General features: G+C 45.3%; 2 protein-coding genes across 2 annotated transcripts; one reads left to right on the forward strand and one right to left on the reverse strand.

The window, feature by feature from the left end:
* The first annotated feature begins 121 nt into the window (after nt 1–121).
* Nucleotides 122–7,450, forward strand: cwf19l1 (CWF19 like cell cycle control factor 1). Its single transcript, XM_084486616.1, has 14 exons — nt 122–231; nt 545–629; nt 1,093–1,177; nt 1,362–1,463; nt 1,837–2,051; nt 2,564–2,679; nt 3,021–3,105; nt 3,480–3,632; nt 4,017–4,203; nt 4,690–4,769; nt 5,210–5,419; nt 5,842–5,961; nt 6,385–6,482; nt 6,928–7,450. The coding sequence occupies exons 1-14, from the start codon at nt 209–211 to the stop codon at nt 7,070–7,072; spliced, it is 1,704 nt and encodes a 567-aa protein (XP_084342742.1). The 5' UTR covers nt 122–208; the 3' UTR covers nt 7,073–7,450.
* Nucleotides 7,451–7,952: 502 nt separating this feature from the next.
* LOC311367790 (adipocyte plasma membrane-associated protein) lies at nt 7,953–15,297 on the reverse strand. Its single transcript, XM_084486617.1, has 9 exons — nt 15,081–15,297; nt 13,936–14,025; nt 13,655–13,776; nt 12,305–12,406; nt 12,055–12,207; nt 11,756–11,871; nt 9,737–9,897; nt 8,864–9,062; nt 7,953–8,527 (listed from the first exon to the last, which is right to left on the reverse strand). Coding segments are annotated over exons 1-9 (1,161 nt in total). The 5' UTR covers nt 15,083–15,297; the 3' UTR covers nt 7,953–8,311.
* Between the last annotated feature and the right edge of the window lie 474 nt (nt 15,298–15,771).

Raw genomic sequence — 15,771 nt, forward strand, 5'->3', positions numbered from 1 at the left:
TTTGTCAACTTAAAACATATAGATAATAAATCCGCTCAGTCAAGAATGATCCGATTTTAATAATAACATGTTGATGATGTTTATCCAAATGTTGATTTGTTGTGGCGTATTTATCAAAACCGTGACGATAGTTCCACATTTAATAAGAGGGAAGAGTATGACTGCCGTACAGGTTGCGAATTTCCAAAAACTGTTCTAATTTTGCAACATGGGGGATCAAACTTTAAGAGTGTAAGTATTGTCCACAAGATATTCATATATTTAAATTAATTTGTACATATGGGCAACAATCTCCCTTGGGTCTGTGTTTATTGTCTTCACTTGTTCACCCAAAGTCTCGACAATAAATTGTTGTGGAAATCTTACTAATGCTCCATTGGCGGCTACATTAAGATTTCCACGATATAGGTCATTATTTGGACCTATATCGTACATTTGTATATGTTATAAATTAAACGTCCATTATTATTTTTAAATGAACCGAATCTCAATCATAGTCACGGGCATGTATGCATGTATGGGTGTTCTGTGTGTCTGCCTTCAGCCTGACGTGTGGGGATGTCCAAGGCAAATTTAACGATTTGTTCAACCGAGTACGGACAATCCAAAAGAAGAGTGGACAGTTTGATGTAAGTCAGAGTCTGACTGGACTTCATTTCATGTTTTCTAACGCGACACATTGTGTTGGCGCCTCAAACGTCCCTTGGACAGAGCAATGTCACAAACACGAGTTCATCTAGTACATTCAAGACACCCATTAAAAAGATTGAACACAGTTCAGCAAAATTCAGGAGTACACAAAATGTATCTGTATGATCTAAATGTTCGTTGTTAGGGAAACAACCCTAGGACAAAACCAATCCAAAATGCTCAGCCACTACAGGACTGTCTTGCAATTGTAGGTGGCAAGAAACATTTCCAAAAACGTCCCTAAACTAGACTAGGATGAATTAAATCTGGCCAAAAGCAGTAGGGCCCCTCATTACTCTAGGGTCCCCCGAATAAATAATTAACCTGCATGAAATCATTCTGGCCTGTGTGTGAGGTGGTTGGGAGAGGGTCTGAGCTCAAGGTTGTACTGTGGGTTTGCAGCTGCTGCTGTGTGTGGGAGAATTCTTTGGAAAGACCGCAGAGACGGAGGCAGAGTGGGAAGAATACAAAACCGGAGCCAAGAAAGGTGTGCAATTAGAACACTATACATTTAGATTATAAATGTACTTGCTTAATGACCTAAACAAAACTATTGTGTCTGAACTTATGAAAAGATAACTTGAATCTACATAGAAAATAGTTTGCCCCTTTTCAAATGTCTTAAATAAATGTGTCATGTATCCTTTGTTTGTTATTGTAATCTTGTTCAGCTCCCATCCACACATGTGTCCTGGGAGCGGCCGGCCAGGCGACGGTGAAGTACTTCCCAGGCGCAGATGGCTGTGAGCTGGCTGAAAACATCACCTACCTGGGTGAGTGGCTGGTGATGGGGAGCAGCAGCAGCAGCACTATTTGGTCTTATGCCTTTTCTCACGTTGTTGTTATATCTCAGAACAAATGAGAAATAATGGGAGATGCTTGTGTGATATTGGAAAAAAATTGAAGCTGTGCAAGATTACTTTGGATTGATTGATCAATCACATGATGTTACAAAATCATCAAATTAAGTACAGCAATATAATTTTAGTTTTAGCTCAACATGAAGCAAATATCCAATTCAAATGTTTCCCTTGAACAGAACTAAATATGTGTCCCTTTTGTGTCACGACGATGATGATGATGATGATGAAGATGATGAAGATGATTATGATTGTTGTCGATGCGCGTGCACGCCCTCCCTCTCAGGGCGCCGTGGCGTGTTCACGGGAGCGTCCGGCCTCCAGATCGCCTACGTCAGCGGGCGCGAGGCCCTGCAGGAGCCGGCTCCCGCCCACTGCTTTACGCCCAAAGACCTGCAGGCCCTGGTGGCCCCGCTGGTCAACAACTCAAAGTTCCGGGGCGTGGACATACTGCTGACGTCGCAGTGGCCCCGCGGGGTGTGGCAGTTCGGAAACAACCCGGTGAGGCCTTCTGCTTTGTAGTTTTGTTTTGTTTTGTTCCCGAGCACTACAATGCATTCTCTGTCCTCCAGTCACTGTAGCTGTTTTTAAAGTGACAGTGTGTATAAGATTAGCTTTTATTTTTTTGGAGTCAATTATGTAGATACATCTGTAGTCCATGCTAAGGGATACACATGGCTACAATCCCATTAATACAATTTCACACAACATATTATATATTCTTCATATTAGATAATCTTGTTTACTGAACTTGCTCTTGCTTTGACAGAGTTAACTACATTCACAAAACTCACACATTACTTCATCATCCATTACTGTTACTTTAAAAGGTATTTAGTAATCAACGCTAGATAGATAAGATAGATAAATACTTTATTGATCCCCAGGGGGAAATTCGAAATTCAAACGGCATGTAATTTAGAAAAATGTGTGTTGGTTGTTGTGGTGATAAGGAATTGTCCCCACTACTCTACTGTGTACTAGCTCTTATTCACTGTTATTCTGTGCACCAGGAAGTGAACACCAAGTGCTGCGGCGCATCGTCCGTCGCCAACCTGGCTGACAAGCTGAAGCCTCGCTACCATTTTGCGGCGATAGAGGGCGCTCACTATGAAAGACTTCCCTACAGGTAGGTCTCTCTCTCTCTCTCTCTCTCTCTCTCTCTCTCTCTCTCTCTCTCTCTCTCTCTCTCTCTCTCTCTCTCTCTCTCTCTCTCTCTCTCTCTCTCTCTCTCTCTCTCTCTCTCTCTCTCTCTCTCTCTCTCTCTCTCTCTCTCTCTCTCTCTCTCTCTCTCTCTCTCTCTTTTTTCACTTTATTTCGTTTTTACATTTTTGTTATTCACTAAAAAAAAAAAAGAAAATGTGACGCGATCCGAACCGTGAGTTTTGTGATCCATTGCTGTGATCCGTCCCTACTCTCCACGGATGACGGGCTCTCTGGTATGTCCTCAACGTGTGTGTGTGTTCTCAGGAACCACATGGTCCTGCAGGAGAATGCGCAGCATGTGAGCCGCTTCATCGCCTTGGCGTCAGTCAGCAACCCCGCCAAGAAGAAGGTGAGCAAAGGAAGCTTTCAGGAAATCAAAGAGTCTCCTTCAACCAAATCTAAACAACCCTTTTTTTTTGCCAAATCTGGGTTCCTTGGAAAGGAAAGGGATTTTTGAAAATGTAGGATAGGATAGCCTTTATTGTCCCTGAGGGGCAATTTGGTTTGCAAATATTAGTCAACACAGCCAATACACATCATTAAAAATAAATAAAAAAACACAAATACATATAGCATACGGTACAGAAGAATGTATCTTTTGTTACAGGGAGTGGTACCAAAACATCACCTTTTTATATCAAATAAAGATATGATATTGCTGGTAGGGCAAGATATACCCGTCTCTATGCAGCAACGTAATCTCTCTCTCCCTGGTGTATCCAGTACCTGTACGCCTTCAACATCGTCCCCATGAAGAGCATGGACGCGTCGGAGCTGGTCAAGCAGCCGCAGGACGTGACGGAGAACCCCTACAGGCGCAGCGGGAAGGACAAGCTGCAGCGTGGCAGGGCGGGGCTCGACCCCACTGAGGAAGAGGTGTGTGTGTGTGTGTGTGTGTGTGTGTGTGTGTGTGTGTGTGTGTGTGTGTGAATCGGATAAGTGCTTGGCTGTTCATTTGAGGGTTTCCGATTGGGACGCTGAGGTAGGTAGGTAGGTAAAGCTGTTTCTTTGTTGCAGACAAAGAAATGAGGAATGTTTCTGAAGAATGTTTCTGGGTGCTAATGATTTATTCGGCTTTATTAGTTACCATCTGTTGAAAGGGAGGTTGATGCGTTGCTTTTTCTGTTTGGCTCTCATGAATATATTGAGAGCCAATCAGACACGTGTTTAGTGCCGTCCCTCAGGTGTGACTCTGTTAATATTGAAGTCCTTTGATCTCGTGACAGAAGGTGTAACGTTAACCCTCGTCTTCCCCTCAAGGAGCCCGCCGCCCAGTTTTTCTTCGACATGAGCAGAGGGGGGCGTGGCGGGAGGGGCGGCAGGGGGCGAGGCCAGGGCAGGAAGCGGCCGTCCGACGACGAGGAACGCCCCCCCTGGGACGGGGAGAGGCGGGGCCAGGGGGGACCAGGCGACGCGGACGGGCAGCCCAGGCAACCCCGCAGACCACGTGAGTATGGCCACGCCCACGTCTCTCCGTTGCTTTGATACGGAAAAACACTAGTCTCCCGTTGGGTCTCTCCAGGGAATTTAACTGGACGGGATGATCCCTTTTCCCCACATCAAATTTCAATTTGAATGGTTACATAAATGTAATAAGGAGGGTTATTCAAGTAGTTTTATGACAGAAAAATGCACAGCTATAAAACCCAACACACAGATGGTTTGACATCCCTTCTTGCCTCTATCAGACCCTTCACACTCTATCCAGTGTTTTAACTGCTCTCTCTCCCAGTCACTCAGCCAGTCACTCAGCCAGTCAGTCACCCACTCACTCTCTCAGTCCCTTACCCAGTCACTCACCTGGTCCCTTACCCAGTCACTCACCTGGTCCCTCACCCGGTGCCTCACCCAGTCACTCTCCCAGTGCCTACCCCAGTCCCTCACCCAGTCACCCAGCCGGTCCCAGTGTGTTGAGTCTCTGCTCTCTCTCCAGCCCAGCCCACCGGGCCGTGCTGGTTCTGTCTGGCCAGTCCTCAGGTGGAGAAGCACCTGGTCATCAGCATCGGCACGCACGTGAGTGGTGGTTCTCCTTCCTCTTACTAAACAACAAACAAAAACACAAATGTTGGACCTTTGTTTTATCAACTGATATTCATCCTCTCATTTCTTTAATTTAAATAGCCACTTATTTTAACCATATAAAGTGTGACTTTTTAACTAGCTTGTAGCTTAAAATGACCCGGTTGACATATCTGTTGTCAATGCTGGTCGATGGTGATTTAAATATGTTATCAATAAAATCACATCCTATAACTGATATATTTTTAAAATACAAAATGCCAGCCCGCACATTTCTTTGTTTTCAAGAATCAAAGTTCAAATCGGACCGTTGTATCACAGCAGTTTCCTCCGCCTACCTTGTCTCATAGTGCCTTGTTAAGATTCTTGCAACAGGCCCTGCCATGATCCATACGTTTCCCTTGACCCTCCTGTATTCTGCGTCCCGCCCCCAGTGTTACCTGGCGCTGGCCAAGGGAGGCCTGACCCCCTACCACGTGCTGGTGCTGCCCATCGGCCACTACCAGTCGGTGGTGGAGCTGGCCTCCGAGGTGGTGGAGGAGATGGACCAGTACAAGGCCGCCCTGCACAAGTTCTACAAGAGCCGGGGCGAGCGCTGCATCTCCTTCGAGAGGAACTACCGCAGCCAGCACCTCCAGTTACAGGCAGGCAGACGGGGAGGGCTGGGGTCATACCCAAAGGGTTAAGAGTTGACAGATGGTCGTTGGCAAGTTAGTTGGGGTGTGTTGGTGCTACGGCATACAAGACACAAAAATGTGATGAACAACTGCAGGATATACTATTAAAAATTAAAAACAATTTACTAAAACATATATTTATAAATAGATAGATATAATCTCCTCTGAAAGCCAGTAGTCTTAGCAATCCAATGTAATGACCCTTGTTGGCATGAGAAATGTGCAATTCAACTTAAAAAAGTTACGATTAAGATGTCAATTCGAAAAACAATATTTATATTGGATAAAATATATAAAATAAAAATACAATATAATTTTTTAACAACTATCTATTAAAGTATGCATAATGAGAAGTGCTCCCCTCAAACGGGGCGCCCATGGCTCTGCAGGTGGTGCCGGTGCCGCTGGAGAAGTGTGCCAGCGAGGACATCAAGGAGGCCTTCATGGTCCAGGCCCAGGAGCAGCAGATGGAGCTGATGGAGATCCCCGAACACACAGACCTCAAGCAGGTACGCCCCCAACCCGAGGCTGACGTCGCCAGGCCCATTCACAAACTAGTATCATTCCGGAACTGTTAAATTTTTGAGTTTTTCATTTTTCAAGTTCCATTGTCAATCAGACTAAAAGGCATCTGGACGCAATTGGTTAGACGTGCAACATAATGTGTGGCGTCAGCGGCGTCCATCTTGGTTGTTTATCAAAAGGCCTCAAAGGCGTTCCCATAGGGTGCTCCTAGTCATCGTCATCGTGCTTTAACCACCGCATGTTAGATCAACGGTTGTGATTGGCTGAACCCGAGCCAGGTCTGCCTGGACAGGAGGGGCCAGACCAATAACACATGGGCTCGAAGATTCAACCTCGACCTTTCACGTTGCCTACCCCCACCCCCTTATTATATGTACATTTTTCCACATATGTTTTCTTTGGCTCAGATTGCCCCACCGGGAACACCGTACTTTTACGTGGAGCTGGACACGGGAGAGAAGCTCTTCTACCGCATCCAGAAGCACTTCCCTCTGCAGTTTGGGAGGTAAGATAGAGAGGAGGTGGCACTTTGTTTCAACAAGGGATCCAGGAACATGGCCGCCAATAGCCATCTTACTGGGATAGAAGTTTTAATTATATTCAAATAATGTGAAGTTGGTGCTGTATAAAGCCTTTATTGTATAATTCTGATTTTAAGGAAGTAAACAAGTGTGTAAGTGAACCGTGACAGTGCATCCAATTCATCCACTGCAATGCTTTTTAAATCTTTTTTTAGTTTTTACCATTTTTATCCGGGACTGTCTCGCTTTCCAATACGAGACACAGTGATTTAAATGCTTCACCTGTCAGAGGGGCCTCTAAAGTAAGTGTGTGTGTGTGTGTGTGTGTGTGTGTGTGTGTGTGTGTGTGTGTGTGTGTGTGTGTGTGTGTGTGTGTGTGTGTGTGTGTGTGTGTGTGTGTGTGTGTGTGTGTGTGTGTGTGTGTTCCAGGGAGGTGCTGGCCAGCGAGGCGCTGCTGAACATCCCGGCGCGGGCCGACTGGAAGGAGTGCAAGCAGACGAGGGAGGAGGAGGAGCAGTGCAGCGCCACACTGAGGGACGCCTTCAAGCCCTTCGACTTCGCCTTGGAGGACTGAACACACACACATCTAGACCTACTTCAACTAGTTTGAAGACATGAATAGTTTTTACTGATATAGAAGCTGTCCACGGACGAAATTCTGTTTCCAAGTTGGTTAAAAGTCAGATTGTCGTCGTAAGACATTTTATTGGTCATATCCATCACACTTTATCAATGGTTTTTAAAATGTGTGGACATTTTTTTATGTCAACTTTTTGTATAACAGCTACACAGCGCTATTCTTTTATGACCAGGACAGGCCTATTTTACCTTAAAAATAAAATAAAACATGGACGTTGTGTTTCAGGAGTATTTTGGGGAATTATTTTCAAGATCTGTGTACAGATGTTAAAATACTTTGTATATTGGTGATGATTAAACTTTTATATTGTGATTCTGGTGATGTGCAGGCTGAAATCATTCCTTGGTCAAAACTTTATATATTCAAATTAACATTATTTCCGTTATAAAGATGCCAAATTGTGACGCCAAAAGTACATATTGAATAGCATGTCGTTCTGTGAATTACAGCCATAGGCACATGCATGATGCCATTCTATTGTAGAAAATCATGCCTGAACAAACTAAAATCCAAGACAGCAAATAGTTTAGTAGAAAATGTTTTTTTTCCTGTTAATCAATAAATACAGCGTCCATGAAAAAACATCTTCCTGTTAATCAGACTGGTGGGTTTAAAGGGTTCTGATGTTGCAAAAAAACAATCTGGATTACAATTTCAGCACACTAAACATTAAAATAAATTAAAGGTAGTTTCACTAAGCTTTTAAACTGACTTGTTAGTGGTAACATTCAAATGATATTAAAGCTACTGCGTTGAGTTTAGAGAAAGCAGTCCAGTGTCAACGATTCTTTGAAAAATGTAATTCACACCTGTATTATATTATTGTATATTGCTCTCTTACTCCTTTTATTCTTCACAGGTCTGTTCGTTCAAGTGAATGGACAGTTTAAAATAGATTTTTTACTTAAATCGTATATTCACTGTTGCTGAGGTACTACTGTATGTAAGTCAAGGCTCAAATGTCTCAGGATAACGTTAAACTTTTCTCAATAAAAGACTAAATCCCTGTTCACATGCTACAAGTCACTCTTAAAACCAGGATGTATCCATCCTAGTCAGCCCAGCCCAAGTGTCCTACGACCGCTGTGACTCATCCCAGGATATGGTTTCTTTACGTTAGTAAGTCATCCATCCACGTCCTCTTCTTCTCCGTGGTGAGGGTCTCTCTCTCGCTCAGCTCTGCCACTCGTCCAGCACCACCAGGAAGGGCTGGTCGGTGCTGCCCAGGTAGGTCCGGCCTCCATGGGGGTTCTGGAAGACGTCACTGATGGCCCGCGTCACTGTGCCGTCGGGGTCGTGGTGTGAGCCCTGCAGCCGGCCGTCCAGTGCCAGCTCCAGCACCATGGCGTGGCGGGGCAGCAGAGCGTTGTACCAGCCCAGAGGGACCACCTGGTGGGGAGGGGGGAGGTCTGATGAGAGGCTGGGTGGAGGGGAAGGAGACGAGGGAAGGCCAACTTTCTGTGTGTGTGTGTGTGTGTGTGTGTAAAAGCTCCCTTTCACCTCTTAACAATTTAACCCGCTGTACTCTTGACACAAATTATGACCACAACCCCAAATTTTTGGTTGACTAATCATGTGCCAGGCGTGCCAACGCCAGGCAGGTTTCAGTTCATTTCATCGATTCGATTTTCAATTCAAATTCTGACTTTCTTTCGGACATCCCCGCTCTGCGTGTCCTACGATACTAGTCACCACGGTGATGGGGAACAGGGCGGAGTCACCCACCTTAGCGAGGAAGCGCTTCACCGCCGGGTATGGCGCGATCATGTCCAGGAACGGGGGGAGGAGCTTCCGGAAGCGGGGCGTGGTGATACCCACCAGGAAGGCGTCGCCGCGCACGCTGAGACGTATGTTGTCGGGGTAACCGATCATGTTGTCGAGGACCACCTCCTTGGTACCCGCCTTGGGCCCCTTCAGCCAGAACCTTTAAGACATGCCCTCGTTTTATGATCTAGACTTATCTTTTTATTTTATTTATTTATTTTAGATTTATTTTAGCTTTTCTATGCTTTATTATACGGTGAGATAGAGAGGAAGGTATAGGAGATGGGGGAGGGGAGGACATGCAGCAAATGACCACGGGCAGGAATCAAACCCGGGTCGCTGCATTCAGGACTGAGCCTATATGGAACACTCTCTGCCCGGTTAGTTTAGGACTTACTGATCTTCAGAAGAATGCAATAAAACAACAATAAATACTGAAGCAAAGCCACAAAATGTTAAATCTTTCTGAAATACAACTGGACAAATACAACTGGACACAAACAAACACACATACGCAATCAAAATCATTGACACACATCTGTTGTATCTCTAGCATACATGCATACGTGTACATGTCAGTGTGTGTGTGTGTGTCGGTGTCAATGTAAGCAAGTATGTGTGTGTGTGTGTGTGTGTGTGTGTTTGTGTATGTGTGTGTAGCATGGGTATCAATGTGTGCGGGTGTGTGTGTGTGTGTGTGTGTGTGTGCATGCGTGCATTTGTGTGTGCTTTGGGTAACAATGTGTGCATGTGCGTCCATGCATACGTGTGTGTGTGTGTGTGTGTGTGTGTGTGTGTGTGTGTGTGTGTGTGTGTGTGTGTGTGTGTGTGTACCTGAGGATGCGTCCGATGCTGGTCTCGGCCAGCAGCAGGAAGTCCTCGTCCGGGGACAGGGCCAGTCCGTTGGGCATGTAGAGAGAGTCCAGCAGCACTGCCACCCGCCCGCTCTCAGGGTCGTAGGTCAGCAGGCGGCCCAGGGCGTTCAACTCGATCACCTGCACAACACCGCTGCGCGTTAAGGCTGCGGTAACACCTTTGTTTATGGAGGCAAATCATTGGTGGAATGGAGCATGGTTTTTTCGACCAATAGGATCGCTCAAAATTTATTTTTTCAACCATGGTCATGCTCCATTCCACCAATGATTTGCCTCCATAAACAAAGGTGTTCAATTGTTGGTTGAATGGAGCGTGATCATGAGAAGACACACTGACCGCATTGACCACACCTTCAGAGCGACCATGGGTGTACAGGATTGTTATAGGGAAACTATACGTTTACATTTACATTTCGGGCATTTAGCAGACGCTTTTATCCAAAGTGACTTACAATAAGTACATTTGTCAGAAGAAAGAGAAACAACAAAAATATTGCTGTCGGTACAGTACGGATGTTCATAGAAACAAGGGTCAAGCACTTATTACTAGGATAACACATTCCCTGTGTACAACAAAGATAATAATAATAATAATAATAATAATAATAATAATAATAATAATAATAATAATACATTTTATTTATAACGCACTTTACATCAACTCAATGACCTCAAAGTGCTACAATGCACATAAGAAAAGGATAAAAACAACATAAAAGACTTTAAAGCTTTTCTAAAAAGATGGGTTTTAAGGCCTTTTTTTAAAAGAGTCCACAGTCTGTGGGGCCCTTAGATGGACGGGGAGAGCATTCCACAGACTGGGTGCAGCTGAAGAGAAGGCGCGGTCGCCCATAGTTCGAAGCCTTGTCCTCAGAGGCTGGAGGAGGTTGGCCTGCCCAGAGCGGAGATGGCGTGAGGAGGAATGGGGGGTGATGAGTTGTGCTGTGAAGATAGCTAGGATAAGATGCTACACGATGCTAAGTACTATTTTTAAGGGCCAGGACGTACAACATACAATAAGTGAGTAAGAGAGGTGTTTTGGTGAGGATAAGGGAGGAGAAAAGGCTATAGTATTAAGGTCTGATATTAATAGAACAAAAGGTGAGGGGGCTGACTTATGTGCAGACTTATGGATTGCCCATGGCTGAAGTTATGAGGGGAGGTGGACATGTCTGCAAGAATGCAAGACAACTACAGGAATGCACACAATAATGAAGTCAGTCATATGCTTTATATGCTCGTTTAAAATCTACGCCTCTTCAATATCCACATCCATTTACTTCCCTTCCTCCAACGTATGTGCTAGCCACATGTCTACAGTCCAGTCTATACAGAATGGCCCATAAATGGTTTCTCTCCCCACTTAAAACTTGTCTTCCCAGTGATTTGTGAGGCACGAAGTTGCCTGGCAACAAGAATAAAAGCCTCCCCCTGTACAGTCCTTCTCCCACTCCCTGCAGGGAGAAAACTTCCTTCCTCGTGTTGAATCCGTCTCTGTCTGTGAGATTGGGCTCAACAAAGGGACAACCTTGTGGTGAACTGAAGCTGGTCATTCAAATCATCATATCTTTTCCCCCTCTTTTCTTATTTCCTTCCGATCTCTTCCTTCTTCCTCCTTTATTGGAGCCTCCATTCATGGAGATGAGTTTGTGTTCTGATCCAACAGATTTACAAGCGTTCTTTTTGCATTTGAGACTAAAATAAACAAATCGGTGGAAGGTCCCTTTCCATTTGAATGGGAATGTCCCGGTGCCAGGACAACGAACACAACACAGACAGATATAAATGTACAGGAGACTATTAGGAGACCATTAGGAGACCATTGCTCCATTCCTTCACGCACAAAGAAACACTTTGGTAACAGGAGAATGTTTAAACGACAAGTTGCTTACATGATACTGTCACATTACACAAGGTTCATAGTGTGTGAGTTTGAGTGAGTGTGTGTATGTGTGTGTGTGTGTGTGTGTGTGTTCACCTCCAGCTTGACATGGCGACGCCCCCAGCGACTAGAGGAGTCTGTGAAATAAATGAGGCCGGTCTGGGATGAGATCTCCAGACCGTTGAGGAAGGCAAAGGGCCGACCTTCAGCTCCTGAGGGCCACAGAGAGACACACACACAAACACACACACACACACACACACACACACACACACACACACACACACACACACACACACACACACGATTAATTCTATCACAATAACACAATGGTTCAAAAGTTCTCAACTCCTCCTCTCACGCCCTCACCCACACACACACCCAACCCCCCACACCTTCAGAGTTGGCGAGCAGGAGGGTCTTCTGTCCGGTCTGGGGGTCCACGCTGTGCAGTCCCAGGTATGAGTCCACCACCATCAGCTGACCGCGCCGGTCCAATCGCACCCCGTGGGGACGACCGCACACTGGCTCATAGTCTGGACTACTGCCTGCCAGGGGGGAGGGAGTGAGGGGGTGAGGGAGTGACACACACAAACACACAGACACAAACACACACACACACACACACACACACGTTGTTCTCACCACATTCTGGGATGTCCTGGCCCATGTGGGTGATCAGGGTGAGCGTGTCATCCGGCCCAATCTTCCACAGCTTCCCATCCACCGTACCAGTGTACACGTTACCTGACAGACAAAGAGGTAGACAGACAGGCCACCGGAATGACAGACATACAAATAGACAGAAAGGCCGGCGTGGCAGACCGAAAGACAGACAGACCAAAAGACAGACAGGAATGTAGACAGACAGGCAGACAAACAGAAGGACAAGTAGACAGAGAGACAGACAGAGACCAGTTAGGTACAGACCTGTAGAGCTACTCAGAAGCTTTCACCCAAGATAAGGATTTTGTAGACAAAAACCCAAATAACAAAAAGACAGTCCGACACGCATAGAGACTGATGGACTAACAAGCAGCTGATCTAATGATTTGGTGTTCACAAGGCTCTGGGAAGACCAACCCTTTCATGCTATAACATGTAATTACCTCCTGTGGAATTAGAAAGGATTTGAAATGCTCACATTGACATTCATACCACCACAATGACTCAGGATTTCCTCTCTATAATGCAGCATGCATCAACTTCAATCTTTGCGAGTGGAACAGATAGGAATTGGAAATACATTCATTTGGGAGACAAATCTTCTGTGAGTGAAGCATTCACTTTGACCCACACTCGTCAGTGTCGGGGCTGTACATTACTCAGATGTGAAGCGGCCCCTTGGGTCCAAGAACTTCTGGAGGATTCTGAGTCTCTGAAGGAAGCTAGGATCTTATTTAAGGCCCCATGGGAGACCTTCTTATCCCCCTCAAACGGTCAACACATGATGTTGGAGAGCAAAGGGTTGGATGCTAGGTCGGACGTTAGGAATATAGCCAGACGTAGACGGAAGTTTAGTGCACTTATCTCAATAAACGTGTACATTCGTTTACATTCTCGGTCAGCGTTCACCGAGGTCAAAGTTGAAATGGTTTGAACTTTGAGCGCAGGTGGATAATCAGAGTGGTGAGCTGAGCCCAGCGTAGCATAGATGCTAGACTGAGCTTCAATACTGCTCAATAATACTTTACAAGAGAACATTGCCAACACCGGCACCAAAAGCTCATCATGTGTATACCACTTTATTCACCAGGAACTTCCATCCGTGATGGATGCCGCAATGACCTCCCTTTCCCCTCCCATCGGTTCGATCTATCACCAGTCCTCCATTACGAATTGCACAATATTGATTTTTTTTCACTTCCTCATTTTCCTGGATAAGGTATCTTATCTGTCTGGAAGGTTCATCTGTTCACATTAATGGAACCAGACTTTGACCTTAAAGGGACAAACATGGTTCATGGTTAAATAAAACAGAACACTCTCTCTCACCATCCTGATCAGCAGTGAAGGATTCTGGTCCATGTAGTTCCCCGGTAAACAGTCTGCGGCCCTTCTGAAGGCGATTGTTAACAGCCAGGGGCCCCTCAAGGGCCGGAGGGGGGCCCTTCAATCTGAAGGCAAAAGCAGAAAGAAAAACAATGTAACCACATGATGATGATGATGATGATGATGATGATGATAGGCATTTCTCCAGGTCTCTTCTATACTGAGGAACCGTCGCCATCCCCCCTCAGTGTGCATGGCTTCGTGGCCCAGGGGCCGGTACTCACATGTGGGGTTTGGGGTCGATAGGGGAGGGCAGGAGATAGACCGCTACCCCCAAGGCGCAGAGAGCCACCAGGAACGCAGCCTTGCCCAACCTGCAGAGGAGAGGATAAAGGAGAAGGGGAGGAGACATGTTGGGTGGTAAACACAGCTGTGGGGCCGGCGAGATTCATATGTTCTTGTTCAGCCATTCATTCATGCTATTCTATTCATTCTATTGAAGCACCGGCACGGACAATAAAGAACGAGTTTCACTGATTTGGTCGCCACCGATGTAGGTTGATTCAGATTTACGAATTCAGATAGTTATCTTTTTGCTTAATGTACTGTTGTTAGTATGTTTATTTAGATTATATATCATGGTTGAGCAACACATGGTAAATATCATCTTTTATGAACACTACGACATTGTTTTCATATTCACCGGTCCTGATGTTAATCCCAGTTTAGCACTATTCCTGTGTTTGGGAAGCTGGCACCGTTGCCTTCCGTGTGGAGCAGTGTTTTTGAAACACGGATGTATTGTACTGTAACTGTCAGACAGCTGCAAGGCTTGACCTTGTGAATTTTGGCATACATCTGCGCTCATACAGAAGAGATGAGTACGCAACATTGCCTAGTTCCACTGTGTGTCTAATTCGCGTCATGGTCAAATTAACACACCCTATGGGCCCCCCACAGAGGTATTTTTGCAGTTATAACAGTAAACACTTTGTATGCACAATAGGAACTGAAATACCTCATACCATTGATCCGATAATATAATATTGCGGGATTATTCCTACTGGTTGCCCAGTAGGGACTTGAGTTCACAATTACAGTCAAATGTTGAGCTGCTCAGAATGTATGCAAACATGACAAAACGATTCTAGATTCAAATGACATTGATTTTGCTGATCACTGTCAGACTTACAAGTCTAGTGATTGGTTGATAGTTCTTTAGACATCAGTCGCTTGAATATTGAAAGTATTTTTCGATACAGCGAAAACCTAGCCCATATAACTTATACAGCATTTCCCATGGTTATTTAAAGTGTTAAACGTGACATGCATCTTGAATTAAATTGTAATTCATTCTTCACAGTGAAGCCTATTCATCAATGGTCGCAATTTAAAAGCATCGCTTGCCATTACAAGCGATTACACTTACATCACAGAACGGCTCTCTTGATGTAATCACCAACAGAGGAAGTTGTGAAAGAGCGGTTCCGCCGATACTCCTGCTGCTTGAAGACCGTCCGTTTTGTCTTCGTTATTAAACGCGCCTCGACATGCATGAAGTGAGGACGAGTGTCCAGTAAGTCAGGCGTGATTTTGGTGTGCGGGTATGTATGTGAGTTGTCTGCAGTCTGCCTAGCTGGGGGACTGAAGGTGTGTGCGGCTTGTAGCGGCTGTGATCTCACAGTTTGTTGATATGTAATAATGGGGGTCAAAATGAGGACGAGAAGGGGGAGGCGGAGAGGGGGCGTTACGGCTGAGTGGCACTTAAGAGGGGAACCTTATGGCCCTTTTCCACCGACAGTACCAGCTCAACTCGCGGTACGGACAGGGTTCCAATAATGTCGGGAATGAATACAGCTGTAGCTTAAGTACAGCAATATCCCATCGGAATTATTATAAAGTTAACAAGTTGTAAATTACGTAAGTTACATGAATTACAAGTTGTAAGTTACATAAGTTGTAAGTTACAAGTTGTAAATTACGTAAGTTCCAAGTTGTAACTTAGAAGTTACATGAGAGAGAGAGAGAGAGAGAGAGAGAGAGAGAGAGAGAGAGAGAGAGAGAGAGAGAGAGAGAGAGAGAGAGAGAGAGAGAGAGAGAGAGACCCCGCGCAATAAAGA

Source organism: Micromesistius poutassou (genome assembly GCF_964030765.1).
Source record: "Micromesistius poutassou genome assembly, chromosome: 22".
NCBI classification, from domain to species: domain Eukaryota; kingdom Metazoa; phylum Chordata; class Actinopteri; order Gadiformes; family Gadidae; genus Micromesistius; species Micromesistius poutassou.

Excerpts from the sequence above, each read along its gene's own strand:
- cwf19l1 (XM_084486616.1), top strand. The coding sequence starts at position 209 with ATGGGGGATCAAACTTTAAGAGT. Across the intron at positions 232-544 it reads GGGGATCAAACTTTAAGAGT|CCTGACGTGTGGGGATGTCC; the intron begins GTAAGTATTGTC and ends GTCTGCCTTCAG. Across the intron at positions 4,770-5,209 it reads TCATCAGCATCGGCACGCAC|TGTTACCTGGCGCTGGCCAA; the intron begins GTGAGTGGTGGT and ends TCCCGCCCCCAG.
- LOC311367790 (XM_084486617.1), bottom strand. Across the intron at positions 13,777-13,935 it reads ATCGACCCCAAACCCCACAT|ATTGAAGGGCCCCCCTCCGG; the intron begins GTGAGTACCGGC and ends TTTTGCCTTCAG. Across the intron at positions 9,898-11,755 it reads GTCGCCATGTCAAGCTGGAG|GTGATCGAGTTGAACGCCCT; the intron begins GTGAACACACAC and ends GGTGTTGTGCAG.